At 37.0% G+C, this 17,696-nt stretch overlaps 1 protein-coding gene across 6 annotated transcripts in view; it reads left to right on the forward strand.

Moving 5' to 3' along the window:
• ZYG11B (zyg-11 family member B, cell cycle regulator) overlaps positions 1–17,696 on the forward strand; it is a 73,066-nt gene that overhangs the window by 14,354 nt on the left and 41,016 nt on the right. For 3 of the 6 annotated variants that reach the window (XM_057710920.1, XM_057710924.1, XM_057710930.1), the window contains exons 2-3: positions 11,774–11,939; positions 15,710–16,464. In XM_057710920.1, coding sequence (XP_057566903.1) covers positions 11,774–11,939; positions 15,710–16,464 — 921 coding nt within the window. Of the gene's footprint in view, positions 1–4,116; positions 4,230–5,127; positions 5,202–11,773; positions 11,940–13,966; positions 14,024–15,709; positions 16,465–17,696 lie in introns of those variants that run through there. The other 3 variants (XM_057710947.1, XM_057710934.1, XM_057710938.1) reach the window with 3 other exon arrangements.

Below are 17,696 nucleotides of genomic sequence, written 5' to 3' on the forward strand. Positions count from 1 at the left end.
ATGAAGAAAGGGAGGCATGCCCACCTCTGGTAACATTCCTTCTCTGAACCTCAGCTTCCTCAACAAAAATAATCTCTTTTCTCCTCACTTCATAGAGTCATAATGATTGTTTTGAAAAGGCTTTATAAATTGAAGTGCTAGATAGATGTTTAATGATGAAGGTTCTCATTATTACTTTTTTTTCTTTTCTTCAACATTTGAAAACCTTCTGTGTGAAAGCCCTATGTAGTGTCATCTCAAGAACTCTCCTAATCTCCTTTCAGTCTGGTTGTTCATTTCCTTAATGTTCTTTGTTTTTTATTTTTTGTTTTTTCTTTTGTTATTCCTTCAGGGTTCTGCTTTGTGGCATCTAAAGACAGAAGCAGAAGAGAAGATATATGTGTATATACCTAGCTTAAATAGCAGGAGAAATTCTTTAATTGCTTGAGTATAAATATAAACCATTTAAGCTGTGATCCATGTAGTTTAGTCTCAGAGCAGTGTCATAATCCATGGAACATAACCCTGCAGCCAAAAAGTCATTTTGTAATAATTCAAAGTCTTTATTTGCAAATTTTGGAACATCGTGAAATAGAATAGAGTTCACAGATATGCTGCTTAAAATTCCCTTTTTAGGGCTTCCTAGGTGGCGCAGTGGTTGGGAATCCGCCTGCCAATGTAGAGGACATGAGTTCAATCCCTGCTCCAGGAAGATCCCACATGCCGCGGAGCAACTAAGCCCGTGTGCCCAAAAAAAAAAAAAAAATTCCCTTTTTATTTCCTATCTACATCCCTTTATACATTATAGCTGTTCCCCTGCCTTTCCCCTGAAAACCCTCCCAAGACTCCCTTTCCAACCCAGTCCATCATTAGATGGCAAAACCTCTGGGGAATGTAAGACTGGAAAAGGGTATAGGAGTGGTGGTGAGAAGTTACATTACGGCCAATTTAGGAAAAATGGAAGTGTGGGTATATGTGTGTGTGTGAGTATAAATACACAAGTACATGTTTTCATTTAAAAGTAAGATAATTTTATTGAGTCTAATAAAAAATGTCTGTTCTTAAGTAGTTTGAATACATATAGTATTGAAAAGTATGGCTATCATTGATAAAATTGACACTGGGGACTTCCTAGGTGGTGCAGTGGGTAAGAATCTGCCTGCCAATGCAGGGGACATGGGTTCGATCCCTGCCCCAGGAGGATACCACATGCCGCAGAGCAGCTGGGCCCGTGCACCACAACTGCTGAGCCTGTGTGCTCTGGAGCCCGTGAGCCACAACTATTGAGCCCATGTGCTCTGGAGCCCGTGAGCCACAACTATTGAGCCCATGTGCTGCAACTGCTGAGGCCCACGCGCCTAGAGCCCATGCTCTACAAGAGAGGCCACGGCAATGAGAGGCCTGCGCACCGCAATGAGGAGTAGCCCCCGCTTGCCACAACTAGAGAAAGCCCGTGTGCAGCAACGAAGACCCAACACAGCCAATAAAATAAATAAGTAAATAAATAAATAAATAAATAAATTTATAAAAAAAAAATTGACACTGATTTTTGGTTATCTTGTAATATTTGAAAAGCAGCAACAGGAACGCAGCTTTTTTTTTTACATTTCCACAAAATTTTACTTTTGTCTTTTTTCATTTTTAATAATTTGGTATACTTAGAAGACCATATGAAACATTTATGAAAGCCATGGAACATAATAAACAAATATCTAAAAACCAGCATCCAACGTAAGAAATAGACGATAACCACTGCCATTTTTTCCCTTGTGTGCCCCATTCTTCTGTGCCACTTCCACCCACACCCAAAGTATCCAAGGTATCCACTATCCATTTTTTTTTTTGCGATGCCGAGCAGCATGTGGGATCTTAGTTCCCCAACCAGGGATTGAACCTGTGCCCCCTGCATTGGAAGCGTGGAGTCTTAAACTGCTGTACCTCCAGGGAAGTCCTTTTTCATTTTAAATCTTTCCCTTGGTCTTCTCTGTAGATTTACTGTAACATTGTTTAGTTTAGAGGTAGCTTTATAATCTTCTGAAATAACTTTTCAGGCAATATCATTTCCTATGCCTGTATAGATGTTTAATTGAAATCCTACTGCATATACAGTTTTTATTTAGCTTAGATTAATTTTATTCTTAGCATTTTACTGTCTTTAAAAGTTATTCAGAAACATACACATTGCTGTGTGATTACTTATAGAGTTGATATACCATAATTTCCTCCCTATTTTAGACATTTGTATATGTGGGTTTATTTTGGGGGGGGTCAGAAAAACTGTGATTAATCTCTCTGTGTAAATACCGTTGTTAATATCTCTGATACTTCCCTTTTCTTGTTTCTCTGGATTTTTTTTTTTTTGTAAATTCTTAGAAGAAGTACTGGATCCAGAGACTGGGTGTTTTTAAGATTGTAATTAAGTCTTTTATATCCAGGAAAATTGTGCCCATTTATACTTTGACCAGCAGTATTTGAGAGGACCAATCTGGGTACACTTGATTTTAATGATTCACAACGTCAGGATTACATCCTGTTTCAGAAAACGCTGTGTTAACCAAAAAAATCAAATAAAGGACTGTGTTGATTCTTTTTTAACCAAAAAAAAATCAAATAAAGGACTGTGCTGTTCTTTCAGACTGATGTTGTATTTTCTGTTGTCCATAGGATATTTTTTCAGCCATTGTTCACAGACCGTGACATCCTGCCTGCTGTACATTTGATAGTTAATTACAGGGCTTAGTTATCGCTTCTGATTACTTCCCCTGAGAATTTATCTATTCTTACGACTCAGCCGTCACCAGTAGGGGGTGATATTTAAATCAGTATATTCAGCTCATTTCTTTCACAGAAACATTATTAGTTCCTTTCCGGTACGCGCTTAAGCAGACAGACTCTCCATGGCCATAACAAATTCCCCTGAAGAAATAATTCCTTGGCTTGTCTTCTTATCAGTCTTGTCAATGAAATCATGGAAGTATTAATTACTATTTCATTTTTATTTTTATTTTCTAACTTTTTATCTTAATTTCAGACTTATAAAAAGTTGCAAAAATAACACAAAGAATTCTCATGTAGACATTCACCCAAATTCCCCAAATGTTAGCATTTTATCGCATGTGCTTAACTGTGCTCTTTCTACACACACGCACGCACACACATTTACCCCTCGTTAAGTACTACTTCATATCATGGGGGTTTTGTTTTTTATTTTTTTTAATCTCAACTTCTTCCTCCACCCTTTTCCTTCCTTCATCTGAGGGGGCTACATGGGGTAGGAAAAAGGGGCATGGTATTTGGAATTAAACACCTTGGTTCAAGGCCCAGTCATGCCACATTTTTAACTAGATGAACTTGGGTACACTGTTCTTTCTGATCTCCAGTATCCCCATATACAAAATGGTGTCTATTATGCCAGCTCCACAGGACTGTTGTGAGGGCTAAATGAACTAGTGTATGTCAAAAGTATGCTATATGAATGCTGGTCAGTCCTTCAGAGAACACTTGCGTATCTAGCAGAGTGCCAGGTGTGCTAGGTACAGGGAATTCAGAAAAAATCATCACCTATTTCCTATTTGGTCATTTACTGCATTTTGTCAATTCTTCCTTCAAATTATGTTTCACTTTTGATTTTTTCCATTTTCTTTGCTTCTACCCTAATCCATAGCATTATCACCTCATGTGTAAGTCACTGTAACAACCAGCTGGTCCCCAAGTTGTTTTTTGGCATTTATGTCACACTAATAATTGTTCCGAGATATGGTGCAATATAGTGGAAAAGATGCGGACTTCATAATCAGTAGATCTAGGTCTGCATCTTTGCCCTGCTTCTTACAAATACTGTGACTGTGGGCAAATATCTTTACCACTATTCTAATTTGAACTCATTCTTTTTTTCTTTTAATAGGTAAATATCAGGGAGTGTGCTGGCTGCTAAGGATATACAGAAAGGGTTTATATGTTCCTTGAACTTGAACAGCATCATCGTCTAGTGGGGGAGACAGATGAGTCATAAATAATTATGGTGTAACATAGAATTATAAAAGAAAACTGGCTTTGGAGTTCGATATAAAGGGCAGCTTATGTAGTGGTAAAAGCACAGACAACTCTAGAATCAGATTGCCTGGAGTCTAATCCTGGCGCTAGCACTTATTAGCTGTATCATCTTGGGCAAATTAATAACCCCCTTAAAGCCTCACAGTCTTCATCTTCATAGGATGGGGATACTGATGGAACTTACAGAATTTTAATAAGTAAGTGAAATTATATCTGTAATGTACTTAGCATAGTTTATTGCACATAGCACATAGCATATATTAACAAATAATGAGCCCAATAATTATGATTATGATATTATTATAGTATAGTGGTTTAAGAGCCTAAAAATATAAGCTTTGGCCTCATTTTTGAGTTCCAGTTTATCAACATGCTGGCCATGTGTATATGGGGAAGATATTTAACCTAAACCTCAGTTTCCTCATTAAAATGCATATTGTAGTGGTGCTTGATTCATAGAATCTAGAAATTGAAAGAGCTCATGTATTTAAAGAACTCTGAACCAGGATCTGAGACATAGTGTTTCATGAATGATAGCTCTTGTAATTTTTATTCTTGCTCTGCCATCTGCTGGCTCTTTTATCTTTCACCGTAATCTTTCTGAGCCTCAGTTTACCTACTTTGTTCAGAACAAGGTTGTTTTGAAGATTGCAAGTTGCTGGATTAGTGCCTGGCACCACACAGCTGTCACTCAGTACATAATAGCTAATAGTTAATGGTGCAAATTAATTTCCCAGGTGCGGAGAGTCAAATTAATTCTGCCCTGGAAATTAGGAAGGACATTGTAGAACTAGAGAGGTTTTACTAAATGTTGAAGGATGTTTGAGATTTTGCCACATAGAAGGACTAATCTAAAAAAGGCCAAGAGGTGTGAAAGTACCTGTTAGAGTGCTTAGGAAGTGATGGTAAGTAGTAAGTTGCTTTAGGGAACGCTCAGCTTAGTGTATCTAGTAGGTAGCATGTTGGAGGGAGAAGGGAACAGTGGAAAAGGAAGCTAGAAAGGAAGGTTGGAGCCAGTTAGTAAAATGTTTTGAATACCTTGCTAAAATGTTTACACTTTATAATTTAGGTCTCTGTTTTTCCAATTTCCAACAGTGGAGGAAACCAAATTTGCTATGAGATAGAAAAGGGAATTACTGGAAACCAGTTTTACAAACAAGGATTTCTTGGTAATCTTGTTTTATCTTAAAATTCATGCAGTGTTTGCCTTTTACATAATACATTTGTTCAGTGCAAAAATATTTATTTACTGGTTACATGACTTGATTCCCTCTCCTCCAACCTCCTATACTCCCATCCCCTCAAATATTCTTTGAGTGTGTTTGATATTTTAAAATGTGCCAAGCTAATACTGTAGCTTTAGTCCCCTGGCACACCTCTGCTGGGAACCCCTTGAGAGTGTTCGCAGCATGAGAACTGTGGTTATAGATGATATGGAACCTTTGAAGTTTTTTTAGGAGAGTGATAGGATAAAAGCTATGCAGTGAAGAGCTGGGTTGGTCCAGACTGAGTAGAAGTCATTTCAAGTAATTAAAAAGAACTTTCCTATTTGTTCTTCCTAGAGAAATTGTTTAGTCTTTGAACTGTGTGGATTACCATTTGATCCAAGTGAAATCAGACTTGACCTCCTCTTCCTCCTGCCTTTTTTTTTTTTTTTTTAATATTTATTTATTTATTTAGGCTGCGCTGGGTCTTAGTTGTGGCACGCAGGATCTTTCTTGCAGCATGTGGGGTCTTTAGTTGTGGCGTGTGGACTTCTTAGTTGTGGCATGTGGACTCTTAGTTGCATCATGCATGTGGGATCTAGTTCCCTGACCAGGGATCCAACTGGGGCCCCCTGTGTTGGGAGCTTGGAGTCTTACCCACTGGATCGCTGGGGAAGTCGCCCCTCCTGCTTTTTTTAGTAGGAGCTTTGTTTTTACTTTGCCTGGGGTATGCCTAATTGTTAAAGGGAAAAATCTCTCTGAGCAGGAACTTCCAAGAGATGAATTGTTTAGACACAGAATTCTAGCTTCTGCTTTATCCTTTCTTTGTTAGTCCTCCTGTGCTGCTGCTGCTGTTTGTTTAAAAATAAAGGGAATTCCCTGCTTGTCCAGTGGTTCGGACTTGGCGCTTTCACTGCCGTGGCCTGGGTTCAGGCCCTGATTGGGGAACTAAGATCCTGCTGGCCATGGTGCGGCCAATAGTAATAATAATAATAATGATAAAATAGGAAATACTGACCTCTCAATACTTCTGTTTTAGCTTTAAGTACTGGAATTTGGGGAATCACAGATGGCAGTATAGTTTTGGAGCAGATCTCAGATAACCTGAGTACAGTTCTAGTTCTGTCACTGGCTTGATATATAACCTCTCTGTTGTTCTTTAAATGGAGATCATTATCTTTATTCACATCACAGAACTTTGAGTATCAGGTGAGATAACATATTTAGAACTTGTGTATAAAGTTGAAAAGGGAGTATATTATGGTGGTTAAGGGTATAGTCTCTTGGAGCTACATTTCCTGAGTTTGAATCCTGGCTCTGACCCTTACAAGCTGTGTGTGTTTCCAGACACATTGCCCTCATTCTAAGTTCTTTGGTTTGTGTTTTATCTCACTGAATCCTCACAACAACTTTATAAAGTAGGTATTATTATTACCTGCATTATAAGATGAGAAAACTGAGGAGCAGAAAGGTTAGGTAACTTGTGTAATGTCACACAGTTAGCAAAAGAAAAGTTGGGATTTGCACTCTAACTCCATAGCCCAGCTAATTAACTATTAGGCATGTGTACTTCCCAATAGAAGAGCAGTTAACTAGAAAAGACTTATGCTTACTAATAGGAGTTAACAGAGATAAGGGGAAATTTTCTTTCAAAAGGAAAAATGTGTGGGGTCCAAAAACCTGTTTTTGTTTGTGAACATATTTTATCAGTTGGAAAAAAAATTTTTTTAGAATGATTAACTAAATATTCTAAATGTCCATACATTACTACCTGGGTTTGTTCTGTTAAATTGACTTCTAAAAATTATGTACTCAGAAGGTTTATATGTCTCCCCTCTGATAGTTACCCAACTTTCATTTATTTTCTCTTTTGTAAAATAAATAGATTATTTTGAAACTTACCAACTGAGGTCAAAGGGCAGCTTGTTTCATCTGGGTGATGAATTTTAGACACTTAGAAAGAAAGATGGTATAATGAAGAGTAGAAAAAGAAGAAAGAATTCCTACTTGCAACAAAGGAAAGAAGACAGGATAGGCAAAATTCTACGATGCAGAAGTTGAATTTGAAGAATTACTTCCTCTGAACTTTTTCTTATGTGTCCTAGCTACAACTAGCTTGAGAGGAGACAGATATATAATCTTTGTTACAGGTAGTCCTGTGCCCAGGTAAAAATAAAATGTTTTACTAACATGGAAGAAAAGAAGAACAAGTTTTAGGGTTGGCAGCTCACAGTCTCTACTACATTGGGCCAGTCATTTAACTTTGGTGAAGTCTGTTTCCTCATCTTATAAAATAATGTCTTTGTTGTCCATCTTACTCAGTTATTACAATATCAGATGTGTAAGTGCTTTGTAAACTGTAAAGTACAATATCAATGTGAAAGTGCTTTGTAAACTGTAAAGTACATAACTATTTTAATAACTTTTTAATTATAGAAATCACATGGAATATAGAAAGTTTGGTTTATTCACATAAGAAAACTGAGAGCAAATCACCCAGAGTTAATTACTGTTAACATTTTGATATATTTGCTTCAGTCTTGTATTTATAGTTAAAATATAAACTATTTTTATGACAGTTTTATTGAGATATAATTCACATACCATTCAATTCACACATTTAAAGTGTACTCAATTCAGTGGTTTTTAATATACTTATAGTTGTACAACTATAACCACAATCAATTTCAGAATATTTTCATCTCAAAAAAAGAAGCCCTGTACCCATTTGCATTTAATTCTCATTTTCCTACAACACTTCCTCCCCCCATCCCACCCCAGCTCTAGGCATCCACTAATCTTCTTTCTGTCTGTATAGATTTGCCTATTCTGGACATTCCATATAAATGGAATTATACAGTATGTGGTCTTTTGTGACTGGCTTCTTTCACTTAGCGTAATGTTTTCGAGATCCATCCATGGTATATGATGTATCAGGATTCCTTTTTTTTGCTGAATAGTATTCCATGGTGTAGTTATACCATATTTTGTTTATCCATTCATAAGTTGATGGATATTGGGTTGTTTCCACTTTTTATCTATTATGAATAATGCTTTTATAAACATTCATGTACAAGTTTTTGTATAACTTATGTTTTCATATCTCTTAGGTATATACTTAGTGGAATTGCTAGGTTATGTGGTAATTGCTAGATTATTTTCCAAAGTGGCTGTACCATTTTACATTCCCACCAGTAAGGTACAAGAGTTCCAGTTTCTCCACATCTTTACCAACACTTGTAATTATCTGTCTTTTTGATTATAGCCATCATAGTAAGTGTGAAGTATTATTTCATTGTGACTTTGGCTTGCATTTTTCTTTTTTTAAAAATAAATTTATTTACTTATTTGTTGGCTGTGTTGGGTCTTTGTTGCTGCACGTGGGCTTTTTCTAGTTGCGGAGAGTGGGGGCTACTCTTTATTGTGGTGTGTGGGCTCCTCATTTTGGTGGCTTCTCTTGTTGCGGAGCATGGGCTCTAAGGCGCATGGGCTTCAGTAGTTGTGGCACAGGGGCTCAATAGTTGTGGCTCTAGAGCACAGGCTCAGTAGTTGTGGTGCACAGGGTTAGTTGCTCCGAGGAATGTGGAATCTTCCTGGAGCAGGGATTCAGCTCATGTCCCCTGCATTGGCAGGTGGATTCTTAACCACTTGTGCCAGCTTGGAAGTCCCTTGACTTGCATTTTTCTGATAACTAATGATGTTGAGCATCATTATGTGATTGTTGGTCATTTATATTTCTTTGGAGAAATGTCCATTCAGACCTTTGCCTATCTTTGAGTTGTCTTTTTATAATTGAGTTGTAAGAATTATTTGTATATTCTAGATACAAATCCCTTATTAGATACATGATTTGCAAATATTTTTTTCCATTTTCTGGGTTTTCTTTTCACTTTCTTGATGATGACCTTTGAAGCACAAAAGTTTTTTGTTTTTATGAAGTCTAGTTTATATATATATATTTTTTGGTTGTTTGTGCTTTTGATGTCATATATAAGAAATCATTTACCAGTTATACCAAACATTGGTATACTTCTTCAAGTCAGGAAGAAGTATACCAATGTTTTCTTCTAAGAGCTTAATAGTTTTGGCTCTTACATTTGAGTCTTTGATCCATTTGTGTTAATTTTTGTATGTGATATGAGGTAGGACCCCATGTTCATCCTTTTGCATGTAGATGTCCAGTTGTCCCAGTACCATTTGTTGAAAAGCCTGTTCTTTTTCCCATTGAATTGTCTTGGCATCCTTGTTGAAGTGAACTGACCATAAATGTAAGAGTTTATTTCTGGACTTTCAGTTCTATTTCATTGACCTATATGTCTGTCCTTATACAAGTACAATAGGGTTTTGATTACTGTAGCTTTGTTAGTACGCTTTAAAACTGACAAGTGTGAGTCTTCCGACTTTGTTATTCTTTTCAGAGATTGTTTCAGTTATTCTAGGTCCATTGTATTTCCATATGAATTTTAGGATCAGTTTGTTAATTTTGGCAAAAAAGGAAGCTGGCATTTTGATAGGGATTGTATTGAATCTGTAGATCAATTTAACAATATTAAATATTCTGATCCATGAATATGAATCTTTACATTTATTTAGGTCTTCTTTAATTTTTTAATTTTACACTTATTTTGTTAAATTTACACCTAAGTATTTTATTCTTTTCAATGCTATTTTAAATGGAATTGTTTCCTTAATTTCATTTTCATATTTTTCATTGTAAGTGAACAGAAATATAGATATTTTTATGTTGATCTTATATCCTGTAACCATGATGAACTTGGTTTTGTTTTTCCTTTTTTAGATCTGATAGTTTTTTTGGTGTGAATTCTTTAGGATTTTCTTTTACAAAATTATGTTACCGGCAAATAGAGATAGTTTTACTTTTCCTTTCTAGTCTGTATGCTTTTTCTTTCTTTCTTTCTTTCTTTCTTTCTTTTTTTGCCTAATTCTAACACCTTCAGTACAATGTTGAATTGAAGTGGTGAGAGCAGATTTCTTTGTCTTATTCCTGATTTTAGGGGAAAAATATTCAGTTTCAACATTAAGAATGATCCTAACTGGATTTTTCATGGATGACCTTTTTCAGGTTGAGGAAGTTCTATAAACTATATTTTTTAAAACTTACCTTGTATTATGAGTATTTTTCTATTTGATTAATATATCTTTGAATTATAATTTTTTAATGGTTCCATATTATTCAGCCATTAAAATGTCACATGTGTAGTATAATAGGGCTAAGAATTGTGTTCCTGGGTCAGTTTTTTAAAAATTAATTAATAGATTAATTTATTGGCTGCATTGGGTCTTCATTGCTGTGCGCAGGCTTTCTCTAGTTGCGGTGAGTGGGAGCTACTCTTCCTTGTGGCGTGTGGGCTTCTCATTGTGGTGGCTTCTGTTGTTGCAGAGCACAGGCTCTAGGCGCTCGAGCTTCAGTAGTTGTGGCAGGCAGGCTCAATAGTTGTGGTTCGTGGGCTCTAGAGAGCAGGCTCAGAAGTTATGGCACCTTGGCTTAGTTGCTGTGTGACATGTGGGATCTTCCCCGACCAGGGATCAAACCCATGTCCCCTGCATTGGCAGGCAGATTCTTAACCACTGTGCCACCAGGGAGGTCCCTTCTGGTTCAGTTTTTAATTTGAAGCTACACTTTGTCACTTACTATGTGTAGAATACTGAGAAAGATGTTACTTTTCTGAGCCAGTTTTCAGTTATGCAAAAATGAAGATAATCCTTCACTACTTTGTAAAGTAGGGGTGAAGAATAAATGAAATAAAGGATAATTCATAGTAAACACTCAGCAGAGTCATATAGAAAGCACCTAAAGGATGGTAGCTACTGTAATTATATCTTAGTTATATTATTGCTGGGGACACTTAGAGTGTTTGTTTCTATAATTAAAACCCTTATACTTAAATCTTTATGCTTATTTGATTAGTTCTTTATTCCTCAGATTGGAATAACTGGGTTAACCTTTTTCTTTTTTGAGGATAACACCTATAGCACATTCTTTTACAAAACTGATCATATTTGAACTATTAGGTTGGGATAGGAATTTTGTGGGAGATCAAGTTGGAAAGTAAATTGGGACTAGATTTTGGAAGGACTCAGGCATCATCAGTCTAACAATCTAAGAATTTTGTCTTTTGTCTTCAGACCCATTGAAGTCCATTGATGTTTTGAGCAATAGAGGGTCCTGGGTGGTAATTTAGGGAGATTAATCTGCTGTGCTTCTGGGGTCTTCCCTGACCATCGTTGACTAATTAGGGCACCCTGCTTTGTGCTTACACGACTACCCAATATATCCTCTATATTTAGCATTTAATAGACTTTATGTAAATATTTGTTTAAATGTTTCTCTTCTCCCGCTTCTTGAGAACATGGATCACATGTTGTATTCCCACTGCCTAACATGGTATCTAGCACATGGTAGACACTTGAATAAAAGTACTTGTTGAACAAGTAAATGAATATTTTGTTCTCTACTTTTCTGGAAACTAACTTGCTGGCTTTTGTTTTCCCTTTGTTTCTTCTGGGGATCCAAGGAGGAGGCATCTCCTTATTCCTTACTTGATATCTGCTTGAATTTCCTGACTACTCACCTTGAGAAGTTCTGCTCAGCAAGACAAGATGGAACACTATGTCTGCAGGAACCTGGAGTATTCCCGCAGGAGGTGGCTGATCGGCTGCTTCAGACCATGGCTTTTCATGGTGAGAGAGAGAGAGAGGGAACACGAATGCAGATAATGCATTCCAAGGAAGGGTGGGAGAAATAAAGCTGTAATTGAGGTATTTTGGAATAATTTAGGGAAGAAGATGTCTATATTCCTTGGTTTTCACTAAGCTGCTCAAGTCTGTAGTCTCTGAATTATTCCAATCTGCCAAAGGAACTGGGGTAAATTTCAATAAGTATTATCCATGTTAAAGTTAAACGTCACTTACAAAGCTGTGCAACAATTCAAGAGATTATGCTCGTGCTAGCATTTCTTTCTGGTCTCAATTTAATGATTACACTTAGCAAGTTCAATTTAAATTTTATATGTATAACTAGTCTTGTCAATCAAAAGAATAATTAACTAAAGTTTTAACTTTGCCAGATTCCTTTTGAAATATAGCTACTATGGGTTAATAATAGCAGCTAACATTTACTGAATGCTTATTATGTACCAGGGACTGTGGCAAATGCTTTATATGGATAAAATAATGAAAGTAGTTTTTAAGGTAAATGTAACTAAATAATTGTCCTCCAGACTAATGTCTTGGGGAGGCTATATGCTTGATCAAAATGTGTTTTCTACCTCTTTTTTCAAACTGCCTTCAGATGAGGAAAGTGAGGGTCAGAAAAACAATGTGCTGCCCCCATTCATGTTTCCCCAATGTGATTACCTGTCTTATTCACCGAAAAGTGTTCTGAATTATTTAATCACTTTGTAAAAATCATATCCACCTTCAAACAGTCAGGAGTGGATACTGCTAATAATATGCAAAAGAACAAATTGCCAATTCTTGTCACAATTTTAAAAAGTTGTTTGATAAATGTTTCTGTGTGTTTGAAAATTTTCATAATAAAATGGGAAAAAAGTTGTTCTATGAATGCTTTTTTTTTTTTTTTTTTGCTACACCGTGTGGCTTGTGGGATCCTAGTTCCCTGACCAGGGATCAAATCCAGGCCCCCAGCAGCAAGAGCATGGAGTCCTAACCACTGGACCACCAGGGAATTCCCTATGAAAGCTTTTAAAATTGATAATATATTTTTTCTAATGATTTTAGAAAATAATTTATTTACATTTAAAAATTTATACTTATTTACCCAATTCAAAGTATTAATGATATTGGTAGCAGTCCTTATTAAAATAAGCCTGATAGTAAAGAGTTTTACTTATTTGGTTCTGTGATTCTCTTGTCATAATCTTCACTCATTGTATCTGTTGTCTCAATGCTAAAAATCTTCTAGGAAATGTGTATATAAGAGCTAGGCATCAGAATAAGAATTTTACCATCTAATGATAATGCTATTTAGGTATTATGAATATAATATCTAACTATTAGCTATTATGAATATAATATCTACTATTATGAATATTATAATGCTGTAATCATCCACGTACAGGTCTTATGTGAACATAAGTTTTAATTTCTTTGTGATAAATACCCAGGAGTGCTACTGATTGGCCCTATGGTAGTGCACGTTTAGGTTTTAAAAAACTGCCAAACTTTTTCCAGAGTGGCGGTGCCATTTTACACTCCTGCCAATATAAGACAAACTCAGTTTCTCTGCATACTTGCCAGCATTTGGTGTTATTACTATTTTTTTTATTTGAGTCATTTCGATAGGTGTGTAGCTATTATATCTTCAGAAACTTTTTCAACCCTGCCTTATTTCTCCTCTCTTTCTGGGGCAAATAGCTCTGTTCAATTTTTTTTAGTCTATTTTTTTTTCTTGTTCTTTTGGGTTTGAGTAATTTCTATTTTTGTATCTTTTAGTTCACTGATTCTTTCCTCTGTTTCTTCTGTTGTTGAGCCCAACAGTATTGTATTTTTCTGTTGTTGAGCCCAACATTATTGTATTTTTCAATTCTAAAATTTCCCTTTGGTTCTTCTATATATCTTCTATTTCTTTTTGAGGCTTTTTTGTTTTCTATTTGGTTCAAGCACGTTTGTAATTGCACACTTAAGCATTTTTATGATGGTTCCTTTAAGATCTTCATCAAATAATTTTAACATTTCTGTTATTTCAGTGTTGACATCTATAGATTGTCTTTTTTCAGTTTGAGATCATACTGGTCCTTTGTATGGTGAGTGAATTTTTATTGAAATCTGGACATTTTGGATATTATGTTATGAGACTACTGTTTTAGTTTGTGTCTCTGACACCACTCTAGCAGTGGAAGGTGGAGGCACTGCCTTGTTATAGCCAGCTTGGGGTAAACATTCTGGTTTGCCACTTGACTTCTGTTGACACCCAAGACTTGGGGCTCCTTATTACTGCTGTGCAGGGAATTGGAGTTCTGGTTTCTCACTAGGTTTCTCCTGATACTGCCCTAGCGGAAAGTGGTGTGAGTACCTCATTTCTCTTCCTCAGTTGGCCTCCACTGATAGCATGTTGGGGTGAGGTGACTTCATTACTTACTGTTGGGCAGTGATGAAGTCTTGACTCTCCACTAGGCCTCCTTTGACACCACCCCAGCACAGAGGGGAGGAGCACCTCATTACCACCAGATGGACGTGAAAGTCCTGGCTCCCTACTTAGCCTTCTCTAACACTTCCCTGTGGGGAGATTGGGACAACTAGTTGCAGCAAGATTGAAAGTCTAGGTTCCCCTCCTGGCATTTGCTGGTGTGGGTGAGGATGTGGCCACAGTTTTTTCTCCGGTGTTTGATGGAAGTAAAGTTAGTTATTATCTAAAAGTTGCCTGCTTTGCTAGGCTGCTCCTTTCTTGCTACTTTGGCTACAGTGAGCAGATTTTTGGGGGGAGCTATTTTTGTGTGTGTTTGTTGGTATTTCCCAAGTGCTGACTTCTTCAACTTTAAGTCTGGGATGTATGGTGCAAGGGAAAAACCCAGGAACTCCAACATACTGTTCTTTGTGTCCCAAGATACCTAGCTGGTCTGCTTTCTTCTCTTTATCTTTAGTGTGATCTAGCCTCATTTCTTGTCCCTTCCCATCTCCATACTTAAATCTCCAGAAGTGTACCATATTCTCACTCATATCTAGGTTTTCCCTTGTATTCTTTTCCCCCACTTTACCAGGGAAACACCTTATAGCTCTAGCTGTTTCTTATGTTCAAGCAGTGTAGAACTACTTGTCATTTTCTAACTGTGTGATGGGCTTTCACATCTCTAAGGCTGTTTTTTTTCCCATATTTTAAATTGAGATTTGACACATTATATTAGTTTCAGGTGTACAGTGTAATGATGTGTCACGTGTATTCTAAGGCTTTGTTGATGCTGTTCATTCTTCCTTTAATTCCCCTCACCTTCTTTCTCCATCTTTGAATTTTTCCTTCATCCTTGAAGGACTTTCTCAGAGCTCACCTCTTCCATGGAGTCTTTTTCAGATCTCCAGGCATGGTGGATTACTTCCGTTTCTTTGCATTCGTGATATGTTGTACTTGGCTCTGGTATGCTGTTGGCTAGATCTAGGCACACAGCCCCATCCAAATCCAAGGGTAGGTTGGGAAACGTAGTTGTCCACGTGTCCAGGAAGGGGAGGAGAACCAGGTGTTAGTAAATATCAGTAACGTGTACCACAGTCCTGATTCTGCCGTGTGCTATTTCTGTGCTCTTGGAAGGCCACTTTTTTGAACCCCAGTTTACTCATCTATAAATTGTAGATAATCATATTCTTACCTCACTGAATTGTTTTGTTTATGAAATGAAGTATTGTTACATGGGAGTGCTTTGGAAATGTAAATTATGCTGGAAATTTTAGCTATCCTGTAACCATTTTTTGAAGTTAAAGTGCTGCTTGTTTTTTCGTAGGTCTCCTGAATGATGCAACTGTAGGTATTTTTAGGGGCAACCAGATGCGCTTAAAACGAGCTTGCATTCGCAAAGCCAAGATCTCTGCTGTTGCGTTCCGAAAAGCCTTCTGCCACCACAAGTTAGTGGAACTTGATGCCACAGGTGTGAATGCTGACATCACAATTACAGACATTATCAGTGGGCTTGGCAGTAACAAATGGATCCAGCAAAATCTCCAGTGCCTAGTGCTGAACTCATTAACTCTCTCCCTCGAAGATCCTTATGAGCGGTGCTTCAGCCGGCTTTCTGGCCTTCGAGCATTAAGCATCACCAACGTTCTCTTTTACAATGAAGACCTGGCTGAAGTTGCCTCGTTGCCAAGATTAGAGAGCCTGGATATTTCTAACACCTCGATCACAGACATCACGGCTCTGCTTGCCTGCAAAGACCGACTCAAGTCTCTAACCATGCATCACTTGAAATGTTTAAAAATGACAACTACCCAGATACTGGATGTTGTTCGGGAACTAAGACATCTGAATCATCTTGATATTTCAGATGATAAACAGTTTACATCAGACATAGCTCTTCGATTACTAGAACAAAAGGACATCCTGCCCAACCTCGTCTCCCTGGATGTTTCTGGCAGGAAGCATGTGACAGATAAAGCTGTTGAAGCCTTTATACAACAACGGCCCAGCATGCAGTTTGTAGGTTTGCTGGCCACTGATGCTGGCTACTCTGAATTCCTCACAGGAGAGGGACATTTGAAGGTTAGACTTTAAAAATATATTCCTTTGTCAGGCTGACCAATGTTTTAGTTTAGTCCCTCACAGGCGAAGGACATTTAAGGTTAGACTTTAAAAATACATTCCTTTGTCAGGCTGACCAATGAAATAGGACGTTATATAGTGGAAAGGCCTTGCTTTAGACTTACAGAGTCCTACTTAAAATCCTAGCTACTTGCTTCATGACCCAGAGCTATGATGTAACTTTTTTGAATTTGCATTTATTTATAAAATAGATATGTTTCCTACCGTGCAGAATTCTTCTGAAGATTGATAATTATATACGTAAAGTACAAGTCATATAGTGGGCCCTGGATAAATGATAGTTCTCACGATGATAATGTTTAGATATTTTGAATGACTTAAACATACCATTCCTAAAGGATCACTTCAAAGAAACTAGGGATGCTCCGTGTTGAGTTGAGTGTCTAATGGGAGAGCAAGTTCTCTGAGGAGATCTCTATTGTAGAAACGGTAGAATTTTGCTTTTCTTAAGGTTTCTCATGCCTGATGGTTTAAATTCAGTTTAGGAAACATCTGTTGGGCTTGGTACAGCTTGGGATTTAAAGATGAAAAGAATATAGGATTTGCCTCCAAGGAGCCTGATAGTAGTAGTGATGTTATGATCACAAATAACTATAAAGCCAAGGATCAGTATAGTTGCTGTTAGAGAGTAGGAGAAATTTTTTCTAGCTGGAGAATTTGGACTTGACAGAGAGAAGGTGTAATCTGAATCAGACTTTGAAGGATAGAATTGTAGCAAGTTTAAGGAAAACTAGTATTTTTCTAACATATGTTGTATCCTATAGATGCTTTATATTGTTTATGCTAATATCTATAGATAGGTATTAACTCCATTTTATAGGTGAGAAACAGAGTCATAGAAATTATATGATTTATTATTAGTTAGAACCAGTGTTTGGATCTGCATCTGTCTAATTCCAGAGCCCCATTTTTTTCCCCTACTACTTACACCACGTAAGCAGAAGCATCACTTGATCCTACCTGGGGCAGAGTCAGGGATGGCCTGGAAGTGAATATTGTGACCAAAATGGCAAGATGTCTTTTTTGAGCAATCACTATTTTATTTATTTTTTTATTGAAGTATAGTTGATTCACAGTGTGGTGTTAGTTTCTGGTGTACAGCAAAGTGATTTTTTTTCATATTCTTTTCCATTATGTTTTATTACAGGATATTGAATATAGTTCCCTGTGCT

The sequence above is a fragment of the Hippopotamus amphibius genome, chromosome 1, assembly GCF_030028045.1.
Source record: "Hippopotamus amphibius kiboko isolate mHipAmp2 chromosome 1, mHipAmp2.hap2, whole genome shotgun sequence".
NCBI classification, from domain to species: domain Eukaryota; kingdom Metazoa; phylum Chordata; class Mammalia; order Artiodactyla; family Hippopotamidae; genus Hippopotamus; species Hippopotamus amphibius.